The following is a 16,267-nucleotide window of genomic DNA, read 5'->3' as shown; positions in this document are numbered from 1 at the left end:
TAATTCGGGAACTTGTAGTTTTGTTTAAGTATTGTTACTTTGCTCAATACAATGTACACGGTTTTATGTCAGATTTAACTTTACACGCAAACCATATAAATCTCGCTTGGCTTTTTCTTTAACGGTTTGATATTAACGGATTTCTGTAAATTTCTCAGGCCGTTCGGAGTCGTGTGTTGATGACGCGATCAAAGAGGAGGAGTCATTACGTTTGAACTAAGCGCGCTGCTTTGCTGTAATCGGGAGCTCAAAACTTAACCAAAAACAGACCATTTAATCATGGTTATGGCGTTTAATTGAGCAAATTCGTGTGAATAAGGCCTTTCAACCGTCTCAGCGTCATCTGGGTGAGTAAATACAGCACATGAAGGAATAAACCTGTAGCACAAGGTATTACGCAACACATCAGTAAATAACAAAACACAAAACGTTCCATCAAGTTTTGTCTAATATTTTAGATCAACGATGCCCATTCGTGCATACTGCACCATCTGCTCGGATTTTTTTGATAATTCCAAAGATGTGGCTGCAATTCACTGTGGTCACACTTTTCACTATGTCTGGTAAGTGTCTCCTTTTTCATTCTACTGCATGTTTGTTTTTATTGGTGAGACTTGTATATATTTATTAATAATATCAACAATTATTATAACATTACGTATTGCTTAACACAAGATCCTCAATGCCATGGAAAAGTCATGTACATTTCTATAGTGAATTTAAATATTTTTGTCCTAGTTATTCTGAACAATATTTAATTGGTTTAAATTGCTCTTTATGCAGTCTCTAATAAAACTATAATAAAAAGAAAAAAAGCTGATAAAGTTATGAAAATTCATCAGTCAGAAGGTGTGGGAAATTTAAACAGAGTATTAATGCATGTACATTCAAATAGTTAGAAATGTCAATGTTTGAATAATTAAACCATGAATAATGTTTCCATGACTTTCCATGTTTATTTTCCTTTCAACAAAGTCTTCTCCAGTGGTTTCAGTCGGCCCCAAGCAAAACCTGTCCACAATGCAGGAAACAGGTAAACCTTTGGCTTGATCTGCGAACTGACTAATTCTTCTATACGATTAAATGAATTTCTGGACTGAAATGTAACCCTGACTCTTTCTGTTTAAGGTCAGCACACGACACATTATCAACAAGCTGTTCTTTGACATAGCCCCAGAGGATGATGGGACGCCAGTGGACCCCGAAAGTTTACAGGTGATAAAGCATGCTGTTGAATTTATTCAGTGCTCAGAGTTTAACAACGTATATTGATAAAATTGTCTTGTTTTATTGTTCCGATTTCAGAATGAGCTTGATCGCATGAAAGCAGTGTTGTCTGTAAAAGGTAAGACGGAAATCATTTCCTCAAGTTATTGATTGGTGCATCCATCCATCCATTCATATTTGTATGTTTGCATGTGTTGTACATTCCAGAGAAAGAATGGAGGGACAAGCAGAAGTCAGTGGACACTCTAAAAGACACAATTGAGAAGCAGAAGAAGGACCTGGATAGAGTCCGGAAGGAAATCGGAGACAAAGAGATGCTGTGTTCTGTCCTCCGGGTACGTTTGTTTCAGTGGAAAACTTGTGTATTAGTCTGCCATGCTTTCTGCACTAATTTAATGCTGGTCTTTTTGTTGCATATGAAACTCTCAGAAACAGATGAATTTCTTGGAGAGTCAGAAAAATGATGGACAGGCCGCCAAGGAGGAAGCCAAGCGACTCAGAGTCAAAATGAAGACCTATGAGAGGTACAAGTCATGTGTCTCGTAAGACACAACATTTCGTTTTTTAATGCAGGGGTCTGTGAAAAAGTCTAGAGAAAAACTGTAAAAAAATTAAAAAAAAGTAGATTAATATAAATGAATAAAAAATGTGATTAAAATAAAAAAAATAGGTAGTTATTATTCTAATAAATAGATTAAATTAGATTAAAATGAATAAACAACGATTGATTAATATAAATAAACAAACAAAAATTAAAGTTAAATAAACAAATAAATAAATAATACATTTAACATTACTATAGTGAGAAGTAAATGTATATAATTAATGTATCTTAATGGAAATTAATTTTATATTTATAATTTATAATATTTTTCTGTTTATAAATTGGGTATTTATTAAAGATAGATGCCTTTTAAATTTTAGCATTGGGTCTGTGGCATCTAAATTTTTAAAAACCTATAGTTTAACGTGTGTAAGAGAGTTATAGAGAAATAGACAACGAGTGAATGATTGTGTTTTTTCCAGCATCAATAATTCAGTGTATTTTTATGAACACCTCAATAGTGATTTGCACTCAAAGATCAAAGGTAATTATTTTTATTGATCACATGGAGAGATAGACACAAACCTTTCCATTGTGACAAACTAAAGAAGGCCTTGTGTCCATCTGCCCATATAATCAATAAATATATTAACCTTTTGATTTTTGAGTGTGACCATTATGGTAATGGTAAATGTCACAGCTACGTCACTGCAGTCGCGTGCGCATTGTGGTCATTAAACATGGATGAAATCCACTGAATAAGGTAAAAAATGTCTCGTTGTGCCTTTGGATGTCAGAATCAGAATGCAAAAAAAGATGTTCTTCATTTTTATAGAATCCTGTCGTCGACGACGCACTTTGAAGCAAAATGATGACGTTTATGATTGCAAGTCATCATACGTACATACTGGACTGATGATTAGTAGATTATTAGTCTACAATTAAAGCATGAATGTGATGTAAACAATAGATCTATTGGGGGGGGATCTGAATATTGAGTTTATATCTCACAAATATGATTTTTCTTCTCAGAATTGTGAGATATAAACTCGGTAGGAACCGACCAAAAAACGCTTCATCACTGTTTGCAAATTCCCAAATGGTCTATTGAGGTTTTGATGCAAGTTATATGTATAATAAATATTTACTGAGCTTTATTCTTATTTTATTAAATAAATATTGCATATGTTTCTGTCCTTTAGTTTAGATGTGGTCCTACAGGGTCAAAGGTCAGAGGTGGAGGCTATGATCACTGATATGGGTGTTGGTCAGTCTGCAGTTGAACAGCTCTCCATATACTGCATCTCACTTAAAAAGTAAGTTTTACTTCCAGCAAATCCACACATTCTCACCGCTGTATATTTAGTGCAGTTGTGTAGTTTTAAACCTAGAACTTAAGTAGTTTTACTTCCCAAACCATCAATACTTCCTCAAAACACCAGTTGTGCTTCTTCAACTATACATTTACTAGGACTTGCTCAGACTTATTGTGTTTGTCCTTAGGGAGTATGAAAACCTGAAAGAAAGCAAGAAATCAACAAATGAAATGTGTGAGAAGCTAAAAAGGGAACTGCTCTCTTCTAACAGCAAGGTTACTTTTCTGTGAAACTATACATTAAAGAAATATGATTTTAAAATGTATAATTGCTTATTGATTGTTTTTATACTTTTCTTTAGCATTCATTTATGTATATGATCACTTATTTATACTTTTTTTTTCACTGCAGTTGCAGAAAGCCACTAAAGAGACAAACAGGATAAAGGAGGACATGAAGGCACTTCAGAATGACCTGTCCAACGCAGACAAAGAGATCACTGTTAGAAAATCACAATTTTGTTTTATAAAATATATGCAAACACCCTTATAGCTTATATTGATTGTTTTTCCAGTTTGGTGTGTTTTAAGGTTAAAAGTTACATAATTCAAATGCAAATGAAATTCAAGGGAAAGATGAACTGAGAAATCTTACTGTTCTGGAAAAATGCATTTATAATAAGTATGGAAATACTTTGACAAGATGCACACTCTTACAGCTGTGTTTCTAAACTCCTGGTTTGATATCTGATGTTTTGCAGAGCCTGAAGAAGAAGGTGGAAATTCTTCAGCGGACGTTAAGCACTCCAACTCGCACCAATGAGGCCATCAGCAGACTGGTGTTTGAAAGGTCAGAAATGACTTTTATTTGAACTAAATCCTCTCTTTGGTAGATCATCTACTTTGAGATTGATTTGATAGATCTGCTGAAAGAGATGTTTATTCCTGCATTTCCAGCCCTGCTCCTCTGGAGCTGAAGCCTCCTGGTCATGGTCCGATGACAGACTCTCAGGAAATTGACCTGAACCTGACCTTTGACATCAACACACCTGAACAGGTGGAGAAGAAACCCGTTCAGGTCCCGTCTAAGAAGATTCGTCTGGACCCTTCGGCGTGAGTTTTCATTCTGCGCTGTACTGTTTAGTTACTGTTCATCAGATTTTTAGTGATATCCTTTTGTTTTCATTTTTCCACAGACCCTTATCCAACAACATGGAAAATGCACACGGACGTAGTGTATGTGTTCAAGCACGCTGTCTTGGTGTTGAAGAATGTGACATTGGATTAGATGGAGGGTGTAATATTTGCATGTGTGTGTTTTTGCTCCTAGAATGGTCGTGTTAAAGAAGAGGATGTCATGGGGCCCATGTTAAGGAACTCGCTGCTCTTCAGAAAGAACGCGTTTGGGAGCATGCTGGACCCGTGCAAATTTGGCACTGTGAGAGACATATACGTTTTTCTAACTTATTCTCCAAAACCATTCATGTAGTTTTTATGCTCACCATGAATACAGTAAGAACAGTAATATTGTGAAATATTATTACAATTTTAAATAATTAGTTTTTATTTTAATATATCTAAAAAAATTATTCCTGTGATGCAAAGCTGAATGTTCAGCATCATTACTCCAGTCTTCAGTGTCACATGATCCTTCAGAAATCATTCTAATATGATGATTTGCTGCTCAAGAAACATTTCTTATTATTATCAATGTTGAAATCAGTTGTGCTGCTTGATATTTGGTTGGAAACCATGAATTGTTTATTATAAATCTGACTGACTCCAACCTTTAAATGTTAATGTATATTTGGTTTTGTTTTGTTGTGTTTGTGCAGTTTGCCTTCATGTATCTTGCTTTTTATTCCAGGTCAGATCTGGCTATGATGGACTTGGAGGAAGAGCCAAATTTATCCAACCTGTATCCTTATCCCATGAAAATAGTTATATTGCTACTAATGCTAGTAATAATGATTTGAGTTATTGCTTTTGTTCATAAGATTTCCTTAATTATAGTATGTGCACCAGTCTCCTCTATCTGAGATTCGACCCCTCGCCATGAAGCCCAAGAGGAAGAAGGTTTCCAGACCCGTTACAAGCAAGCCCACCTCCAGCTTGACCACTCTGGATGGTTTCTTGGAATAAAACATCTAACATTTGATGCCTGCCAAGAAAATGCAATATGGGAAGCAACTATTTACAGCAAATTCAATAAGAGAAGTGGCTCTATTGGGCCATCGCTAAGAACAGTTTTACTGTGCATCTGACCAGTTTCAGGGGGATTTTCATCTGCAGTGATCTGGTGATAAACAGAGAACACTTGATGCCACTTACTTCCGGACATTTTTAGCAGAGACTGAAAATGAAGAAGTCCAGTGCTAAACAGTGTTTGTGGAAACCTCAATGGCCACTCTGAGCTCTTCTGTATGTTTGTCTGTGTTTGTTTTTAAGCTCTTCCTTGTACAGACTGAATCGTCCCACTGGGTAGTGGGCACCTCATATTACGCTGGAATGAACTCGTCATGAGATAGAAAAGTTTTATTTATTACTTTGACTTTGCTCACCATCAAAATTTAACAGGGCTGCATTTCTGTCGTTCAGTGTCTTTAGATCAGAAGTTGTGTCCATTTTCTATATTGATTTTTTTCCTTTGGTCTATAGAAGTTTCTGTATTTGTTCTTTGAGATTTTCTTCTTGTCTCTGAATAGATGAGTATTATTTGAAACAATAAACTATAGTTTTTTAAATAATATTTACATCTCCACTGTAATCCCTATCAGAATTCTGGAAATTCTTAAAAGGTGCCTTGTAATATATCCAAACACCAAAATATTGTATAAGCCAGACAAAAACCTGCTGAAAATGGAACAATGCCCTAGTGGAGTGCAAGTCTTCACATGTGCAGGCAGCAGGTGGCGCTAAAGGGTTGTGTATTTGACTGCTTTTTTTTTTTCTTTTTCTTTTTTTCAATAATCAAGCAATTGAAAACACTGGACCTGGGACAAGCATATCATGATTTCCACAAATATACTGTTTTCAACATTAATAAGAAATGTTTCTTAAGCACAAAATCAGCATATTAGAAAGATGAAAATGTAGCTTTGGATTAATTATATATTAAAATAGAAAACACTTGTGAGATATAAACTCGAAATTGCATGAAAAAAGTCAGAACTGGGAGATATAATCTCAAAATAACCTTGTTTACAATTTTGTCAAGTAGCTTCCATAGCCTTCTACAGCAGAACTGTCATTTTCTGCCACCAGATAGGCTCCGCCCACAAAATACATCATGCAAACATCCAAATTATCTATTGATGAGAAAAGAAAATTGCATATTTGACGTGATTTTTAGCTGTTGTCAATACTACGAACAACTATATCCAATTTGTCTACTTCCAGTTGGCACATCCTTCCATGAATTTCATGAATTATTTCAATCCTATTTCAAAAAGACTAGAATTCCTTGAGCATCTTAACACTGAAGTGCAGACACCACAAAACCCATCTATTTGTAATCTCTTGTAATCTAATCTAAAGCCAGAACTTACAGATCACCGTAAAGGTCTTCTGACGTCCTGTGGAGAATCATTTTGATCTTATCATCAGTTCTGGCACTTCAACATCATTACACGCCTGTAAGCCTCTTGTGCATCAGGTCCTTTCAGTTTCAATTTTGTCCCATATTTTCCCTTTATGAGGCGTGTGGACGACCTGCTGAATGCTGTTCATACTCTGGAAGGCTTCCATCAGGTTGAGGAGCCAGGGATTTATTCAGCGAACACAAAGGGAATCTGGTTTTGATGGGATGATTACTGATCTTGAAAGCCTCTCATGGAGCAGGTAATTGTGTCGTAGAGGTTATTATCTCTCCACAGCCTCCCGGTGCTACCCGAGTACCCATAATTCTCTCTGAGGTACACCAATGGAGCACTGAGTGATGTTTTCAAGCAATTTTCACCTATGTCTTAGTGTCTATGTCTTTGTTCTTATTGGGAAGATTGTTTTTCCTATTGAGAGGTATGAGCAAATCTCTACTTGTCCCGCTCAAATAGCCGTGCGGTCTACTAATAGGCTTTTGGAATGAGATGGTCAGGGTCGTTACTAGGCACAGGCCACCTGAAGAGCCACAACGCCACAGTTAGCATGTTAACATATTGACTGCATTTTAGCAACAAAAAAAATTGTGTTAATTACATTTAAGTGGCTGAATATGAGCTTAAGAAAGATGGAATTTTTCAAATGTTAAGACGGTGATCAGAAATACAAATATTTTGTGTGTATTGAAATTAAATAGTTTTTAAATTAATAGTGGAATCAGCTAAATTAACGAGAGATGATTTCCTCAACTAAAGCTTTAATGTCGTATTGGAGAAGAAAAAAAAAAAAAAAAAATCGTTCTGTTCCTATCTGGAAATCCAAAGGTCAATGTAATAGATCTCGGTATCATAGGAAATATATCTTGTCTGAGGCACCAAAATACTTCAGGACACGGTTTTGGACTTGATAGGTTATATGTGTAGACGTGAAAGGTTTTGTCTCCCTCCAAAACTTCCTTTCTCAGATTTCTCCGAACGTTTCTCAGAAGGTGTTCCCGTCAGATCAGTGCACTCGCTTTATAAGAACCATCTGTGCCGACTCGTGGTCCGTAATTGTTTTCATTAGGTTAATGAAGCCATGGAAGATAAGATACGAGGTCTTTTTATGGACCATGAGGCTCATGGGAAAGCAGAACTGACAGGAAGCTGCGCATGAAAGTCCCACAGAACATTACTAAGCCGAACTGACCTCTCGCTCTCCTCCTAGTGCCTTGAACTTCCTACAAGAAAAAGGGTTGAGAAGAAATTAGTGTGGCTTTTCTCATGTTCCCCAAACAGAAAATATTTACAGCCACATTTAGCGATGAGTTAAGTTGCTCTGGCCATGGCCACTTCCTGTTCAGGGCAGCAGCTGGGCGGCAGTATAAACATCTGTGGCTGATTTGGTCGTTCTGCTCCTCTGGGCTGTTTTAAAGCAGATCCTGGAGTGTTTACACAGAGCCAGTGGGGGAACGGCATGTGAACTAAAGCGAGTGGGCAGAGCTAAAGCAGGAGAGGGGCTCCGCTGGGCCTCCATTTCCTCTATTTTATGTCTATACAGATCTGGAAACTAATCATAGATCATGTAGGTTTGTGTTGAGATCTTTGCACAAATGCTTTATCACCCAAACTCCAGCGGGGGACGCTTGACAAGTGTTATAAGCAAGTGAGAAATGCTCATAATTTCCCATCTTAAATAACAGGTTTCGATTTTTGCTCCTCCCAGCTAAAACTGCATCATATTCAAGTATACATGTGTGGGTAGGCATGTGCACTTTTACATTAATCTGTCCTGGGACCGGATTTACGAAAATCTTCTTAAAGTCACCATGAAATCAAAATATTGCAGTATTTATTATAAATGATTTATCCGTGCACATTATTATTATTATTTTTTAAATCTAATCTTTAATCAAAATAACTTCCCCCTCCCTCTTGCAGCGACATCCCTTCTTTTCTCTGATAGGAAAGAAAAGACTATCGCAACTTCCGTTTCATGACGACCTTAAGGAAGAAGTACAGAAATTCTTAAGAATTTCTCAAATATTGCCTTAAGAACATTTTCATTTTCTTAAGAAGAAAATGGTCTTTGATATTATCTGACTGTATGACGGTTCTTGCCGAAGACTCACTGATCAACTCAATGGAAAAAGCCTCAAAGCCTTTTTGCGCTGCCTGCAGATTACGTATTATAATAAGCATGCACACTATTTACTACTTTCGTTGCAACTGACTTGGTGGGAGTTTAGGCATCAGGTTTAATGCGTTGTGTTATTTTGTGTAGAATACTGCCAAAATTGTTGAAAACGAGATCTCTATTTGAGTCGGTTTTGAATTTGAGTCGAGTTCTTACTGAATTTTGAATTCAGCAAAGTCACCACCAAATCATAACCACATTTGTGGTTTATCTGGGATATTAAAGGTCATCACGGCGAGCAGGAAAACTTATCGTGCTTTTGCAAACTATTCTAATTCAAACCTTCCAACTTGCAGATTTTAAATAAAAATTTAAAGAGTTCTCGGAAGCTTAATAATGGTGACACTGAAGTCGTTCGACCATTGTAGTTAATTTATAGCCTAAATTCAGCTACTTCTGGCGATTGTATTTAGGCCTCAAAATTCATTAATGTTGTGTTCATTTGTGAAGATTATCATGATGAACAAAATGTGTAAACTTTTGTTGGTCACAGATCACATTTTCTGCAATAATCCAAAAGCCAGTTGGAAAATACGAATGTCTTTTTGTCGATGGAATCAGGGTGATGCTAACTTCCATGTTGGCCCACAATAATAGGCTACGATGACAACACTGCAGAACTCTATATCTGCGATATTTTTATATGGCAGAAATTGTAAGCTAATATGCTATTCTGAGTTCAGCCTATGTTTGGCTGACGAAACAGTCAAAGGAATATTGTGCAAAAGTCACCATGATCATGGTCACAGAGAGGATGTCTGGGTACGTATGTGGAGACGTATAGGGACAATAATAAATAAGCAGATCATTACTTCTGCTACAAATATCTTTTTACATATGTTATGTTTTTGCACATTTTCATGGAAGCCCCACAAACCTACACACCTCGGATTAAACTGATATTCAAGGCAAACTGAATAATAAAGCCTGACAGCAAGTGCCCTTTAGGGGGCAGTATATGATGATTATGACGGCATCTTAAAACAAATTGCTTCATAATTAAAAGTAAAAGCAGATTGATGTAAATGCACAACAGACACTCATATCTGAAACATAACACTATCCTCTAGGATGAATTATATAATTATAGAACTATATCAAGAGTGTTTTTCTTTGTTCAGAAAGTCTCTACATTAATATTCCAGTGCGTCTGTTTTAAAAAAAATAATAAACTGGACTTTCTCGTGAGATAAAACCTCTGGGGGTGACAGGAAGAAAGGAACAAAACAGAAAAAAAGACTGTGAAAATCTGACTGCTGCTATTCATGGATGGTCCAGTCTCCAGACATCATTCAGAAACTCACATCCTGTGTCAAAGTTTAATTTTATCATGGGAAGAAAGAATCAACTCTATTAAAAAGGACGAGCCATAAACAGGAAAGACTCCCATTGAGCCACTGTATTTTCTCAAATGAAGAGACCAGCATCACACTCATGCACAGAGTTGGACACATTCATTAATAGAGAAGTGTTGGGTTTGGTGTGGACGCAGAGGGAAGATCTACCCTTCTTGTCTTATGTTTTCTGTATTTATACTTTATTTTCATTACTGATAATTAGGAGGGATCCAAAACGATAACTTTATTAATCCCAGACGGACAATTTAGTTTTGAGGCTGCAGAATAAATCATAAGGACACAAGAGAAATAAAATATCCTAAGAAATATGTCATGTAATGTGAAATTAAATCTGTGTTATGTGACAATAAATACAATGTAAAGATACCAGCCATGACCACCTATGAAATATACTGTTGTCTGTACAACTAAATATAATATGTTATGGAATATACTAAATAAATCTTAATAAAGCTGAATGAAATATATTGGATCATGACTAAGATTGCAATAATAATGTATGCAAATCTGAAGTTATGGTAAAATAAAAGATTAGAAAGTTGAGAGCTTTAAGTGTCCTATAGAGACCGGAAGCCATGAATGCTTGTACATTTTCACATAAAGTATGTACCAATTGTGGTGTTGTGTTTGGATGGCTCTACTGTAAATGTCACACTCAGATAGTTGCCTTACGCTCTGACCCAGGAACAGCCTGTGTGATTCCAAAGGATCAGCTAAGCTGGTTTCAGATCAGTGTATTGACTATTAAATGTCAGGGGTCATGGGCGGACCGTGACTCATCCACTGCTGAGGACGGTTCGTCTGGAGAATGGATGACAGTTTCTTTAATTCTTTGACCTTTACCTGAGACAGTGCTATGTTTATTTAACTGATCTCTAACTGATCTGTGAAAAGGTCAAAACAAAGAATACAATAAAAAGACCATAAAACAGCTAGATTCCAAAAAGGACCAAAGATAATGTGAACATTTCATCACAAAGGACTCATTAATGATCAGATTATAATTGTATCATGCTTTATAAAGGCCTGATGTGATTTTCAATAGCTGTTTTGATGCTTATCATCATGATGCCAATCATAATAGTAATCAGAAGTTAGAATTCATTACATTTCTTTGATGAAATTGCTAGCCGACACATTGAATTAAGCTAAATGAATCTAAACAGGTTAATAAATCAGTGAAGCGGTTTATGAGAAAACAGGTTGACCCTCCCTACCAACACAACGCAACACGCCGGCGGTTACTGGTCTCCAGCTGATCAAACTGGCCTTTTGGGTTGTTGTGCCACTCCACCTCTCACCTGACCTGATCCGTGTCTGAGCCTGTCCGCTCCGTGACATTACAGACACTTTTCTGTAAAGTAAAACAGGAGACAAAGGTTTGCAGGAAATCATGTGACTCATACCTGTACACATACAAAATGTGATTAAAACCAGTCTGGCTATCCATGTTTGTGTCATTATGTGGAGCGTCACTCCTCTGAGTCTGGCTAGTGTGGAGGTGTTGGGCTATTAGGAAATGAGGTAATGAGGTTCCTCAGATATTGACAAAGGGTATGTTCAGAATTGCATACAACCATGTAGCTCTTACATATTTCTGCAGTAGCTATGTATTATGTTCACCATTAAAAGTTTTTTTTATTTATTTTTTTATTTTTTATGTTTTTTTTTTTTAATGTAAAGTATCTCATGTTTAAAAAGGCTGCATTTATTTGATATAAAAATCAGTAATATTGTGACATATTAACTGTTTTCTAATTTATATTTAGTAATTTATTCCTGTGATCAAAGCTGAATGTTCAACATCATTACTCCAGTCTTCAGCGTCACATGATCCTTCAGAAATCATTCTAATATGATGATTTGCTGCTCAAGAAACATTTCTTATTTTTATCAATGTGGAAAACAGTTGTGCTGCTTAATTTTTTTGTGAAAAACATGATACATTATTTTAAGTCTTCACTGTCACTTTTGCTCAATTTATTGCATCCTTGCTAGTATTCATTCCTCCGCTGTAAAAAATATATTGTTGGGTTGATACAATGATGAAGATTGATTTAATCAACGGAAACTCAAAATATTGTTATCTGGACCACATTAACTATCTAAGCTGATTTGACAGTTGTGATAACAAATCATGAAAATAATTTTTACAGTGTTTCAAAAATAATATTCCTCGTCACAAACTTTTGAATGTTAGTGTATATTTTTGCCATTGTATAACATGTACTGTTTCACATGCTTATTTAAGAATCTTTTTTATATATAAATATAATTAAATCCATATTCAGTGTATAATGTGCATTGAGTATGCATTATCACAAAAAGCCAAAGATTCACCTGACGTGACAAATAAATAGCTGATGAACAGGAAAAGGTTAATGACCCTCAGTTTCTCTTTCTTTTCCAATCACTCACAATATGTTGCCTTCTCTTTTTAAAAAAAAGAAGAAAAAAAGATTTCTTTCTCTTTCTCTCTTTCTTCTCTCTTCAAATCCATTACTGTGCACAACTGTTGGAGCTCTCAAAGATGTGTTTTTTTCTCATTAAGTACTTGGAAAATGAATATAATAACAGAATAAAGCATGCGAGGTGAGAGGTGGGGGCGTCCAGTAAAATATCACACACACATTTCTGAAGAACCCCTTGAATACGGTCTTCACCCTGCGGTGAGATGACACCACAGCCTCTCCATTCTGAGAAGCATCACACACACACACTCCCTCCAGCAGGAGACTGGTTTGAGTGGCGGTCCTATTGTTCCGAGCTCTGCTGTTTTTCCCCACACTGAAGCTGAGACGCAGATCTGGGGATGAGCAGCCGGAGCGAGAGATGACGGAGTGCATGATTTCAGAGCGGAGGTGTTGGTTTGGATCACGCATCACTGACCTCAGTACCTGTGCAGGTAGCCAGCCAATGAACAGATTCCAGAGGTGTTGGATTTCCCAAAACAAACGACGAAAGCCTGCAAATATCCCTCTGGCTCTAGAAGTCACTTCACCAAATCCTTTATACACACTCAAACACACACGCAAAAGAGAGTGACCTCATGTCGAGAATATTTCAGTCACGATTAAATAAGTCTGTGGCCGCTCTATGAACATGATACTGCTCTCGTTTGCTTACAGGTCGCTTTCAGCAAGATATTTCAAGTGACATCAAGTCTAGTTAAAGGCTTTCAATGGAGGGAAAAAATGATATGGAAGAAGAACTGAAATTTGTGTATTGTTTAGTCACTTGAATGAGACAGAGGGCTAAGTTCACACAAAAATGAACAATTTTCTCTCATGTCATTACAAATTAGCATGACTTTTATATTTCTAATTTAGTTAATTCTAGGTTTTTATAAAAATGCAAGAGAAAAATAACAGTTCTTTTAGTATTATTTATATACTATTGTTTTGAATTTTCACTTTTTATTTTAAGTTTGCTATGTACGTGTTTGAAGTTTTTTTCTAAATATTTCTATTTCGCATTATTTTCATTTCCATTTTAATCATTTTAATACTCAAACATATTTTTGTTATTTTATTTCCTTAAGTTTAATATTTAATATGTATCTTTTATTGTATTTCAGCTTTATTTCAAATACCGAAAACTATTTTTAACTGCAAGTAAATGGCTTAAAAACAGAAGTTTTTGGAGTTTTACCTGTCTTTACTAACATTTACAATTGTTTTTATATATAATAACTATATATAATCTATTTTGTCTGGTTCACGGAAGAAAGAAAAACCAACAGGCTATTTTTTTAACGCACTATTGCTTTAAATTACTGGTGAAATCTGTTTGTTAGTTTTATGCCTGTGTGTGCCCCTGTAATAGTAAAATCTGTAGCCAAAGGCAATTCAAAGGCACACACACACAGGCACACACAAACACCTTCTGCCCACTCAGGCCAGAAAAGACAGGTGAGGAAAGAAAACTATGTGAGTATCAGTGTGTGTGTGTTGTTGTGCACACCTGCCTTGCAGCCATAAATTGTCTTCAATGACTTTTGGCACTGCCCTGTGTGTGTGTGTGTGTGTGTGTGTGTGTGTGTGTGTGTGTGTGTGTGTGTGTGTGTGTGTGTGTGTGTGTGTGTGTGTGTGTGTGTGTGTGTGTGTGTGTGTGTGTGTGTGTGTGTCACAGAGAGCAGAAGAGCTGACTAAACTCGCTGTGGTGCGTCAGTTTCAGTGGAACTGTCTGAACATGTTGAAGAGAAACCACCCACCCATGTCTTCCACCTTTCTATCTGCAGTACGCGAGCCACATGCTTTAATTCTGCCACAGGCTTCATCCTAAGTGCTTATCTGTGAACTTGAGAGTTGTCGAGAGAACCCTTTGACTTTGCCCCTCTTAGCTGGGCATGTAACCTCAAAATGACCCACGGAAATTGCCCATATAATTATGCAGTTTGAATCAATCATATCCAAAATGTCCATATTAACTAAATTCTTACATTTTCAAAAGAAAATTAATGGAGCTGTGCAACACTCCCTGCCACAGTGGAAAAAATTACACAAAGAACACAAAAGAAAGAAAGAAAGAAAGAGAAAAACAAGACAGTAATTCAGGTTCAGATTCGTATTAATGATTCCAGTTCATTAAAGGTTATTTTAAATGCTACTTTTAAGGATAAATATTTTGGGGGAAAAAGAAATGCAAAATGTGTTTGCGCATTTTGTCTTTTTGGAGCATATACAATTGAAATCTAATAACACATAAGAGTCATTCATTCAAGAATCAGATTACTGGGTGCAAAGTATGATTCTAATGGACTAAAACGAACAAACTCATGGGAGTCATTCATTCAGGAATCGAACTATACACTGGGGCTGCGTCTGAAATCGAATAGGTGCTTATTTTGAATAAGTAATTATTCATGGCTGCTTAAAAAAAGTATGTTCTATATAGTATGAGTGTGTGAATGTAGGTTATCCGGGTTCTTTTTGCCAACTCTTTTCTGAGTACTGTGAATTCGGACATACTTCTTTTGTCACACACTGTTTTTCGTCCTGTTTTAGAATCAGACTATACTTAGTAATATCAGAAGACCTTAAAAAATCTCTCAAACTGCCGTCAGGCTTGACAAGATTCCAAAGTCTGCAATCGAAAGTCGGAAATTTCAATATAAGCTCAAACATTTCTCCTCAGATTCTCCTCAAATCAAATAATTAGGGCTGTCAAACGATTAATCGCGATTAATCGCATCCAAAATAAAAGTTTGTTTTTACATAATATATGTGTGTGTACGGTGTATAATTATTTTCTATATATGAATACACACACATGCATGTATATATTTAAGAAATATTTGCACACTGTAAAAAATTTCTAACCCTCCCAAATCAAAAATTTCAAGTGACCGATAACATCTAAATTTTTCAATTGGCCCAAGTGAAATTCTGTAAATTTAATTTGATAATTTACAGAATTTCACTTGGGCCAAGTGAAAAAATTAGATGTTATCGGTCACTTGAAATTTTTGATTTGGGAGGGTTAGAAATTTTTTACAGTGCATGTATATACTGTGTATATATATTTATATTATATATAAATATTTTATATATAAATAACACATTTTTCTTAAATATATATGCATGTGTGTGTATTTATATATAGAAAATAATTATATTCCATACACACACATATATTATGTAAACACAAACTTTTATTTTGGATGCGATTAATCGCGATTAATCGTTTGACAGCCCTACAAATAATCTGAGCTATATTATACACAATCAATCATTTTTTAGCTCTTTAAACTTACAGCATGTCAACCATTGTCTCATATCTACAGTATATTTTAATATCTTCAATGTCATTTTAAGAGAAACTTAGATGAAACGTCTTGTGCTATGAATGAGCAACAGCATTTCCCTCTGCGCTACCTTCTTCTCAGTGTAACTAACACCTTCATAACAATCATAAATCCAAGTTCAACTCCCTGCTGCCGCCACACTAAACACTCACTGTTTTCTCTTCCACATAGAAGTGAAAAACGAGTTTGAGGTATCAACAGATATTCTGGCACGCTGAAAAAGGCCCCGCTAAAATAATTAGTGT

General features: G+C 35.9%; 1 protein-coding gene across 1 annotated transcript; it reads left to right on the top strand.

The window, feature by feature from the left end:
- The first annotated feature begins 193 nt into the window (after positions 1–193).
- On the top strand, positions 194–5,827 carry traip (TRAF-interacting protein). Its single transcript, XM_079857749.1, has 16 exons — positions 194–347; positions 459–563; positions 976–1,033; positions 1,129–1,215; positions 1,306–1,345; positions 1,435–1,562; positions 1,657–1,751; positions 2,974–3,087; positions 3,275–3,362; positions 3,499–3,588; positions 3,848–3,936; positions 4,044–4,199; positions 4,283–4,322; positions 4,417–4,524; positions 4,954–5,004; positions 5,112–5,827. Exons 2-16 carry the CDS (start codon positions 466–468, stop codon positions 5,226–5,228), a joined length of 1,359 nt encoding a protein of 452 aa, XP_079713875.1. The 5' UTR covers positions 194–347; positions 459–465; the 3' UTR covers positions 5,229–5,827.
- The last annotated feature ends 10,440 nt before the right edge of the window (positions 5,828–16,267 follow it).

The sequence above is a fragment of the Squalius cephalus genome (assembly GCF_949319135.1).
Source record: "Squalius cephalus genome assembly, chromosome: 22".
NCBI lineage: Eukaryota > Metazoa > Chordata > Actinopteri > Cypriniformes > Leuciscidae > Squalius > Squalius cephalus.
Note: the sequence above shows the minus strand (reverse complement) of the source record. Positions and strands in the feature narration are given on the sequence as shown.

Coding starts and splice junctions, on each gene's coding strand:
- traip (XM_079857749.1), top strand. CDS start 466: ATGCCCATTCGTGCATACTGCACCATCTGCTCGGATTTTTTTGATAAT. Junction 1,752..2,973: donor AAAATGAAGACCTATGAGAG/GTACAAGTCATG, acceptor TCTGTCCTTTAG/TTTAGATGTGGTCCTACAGG. Junction 4,200..4,282: donor ATTCGTCTGGACCCTTCGGC/GTGAGTTTTCAT, acceptor ATTTTTCCACAG/ACCCTTATCCAACAACATGG.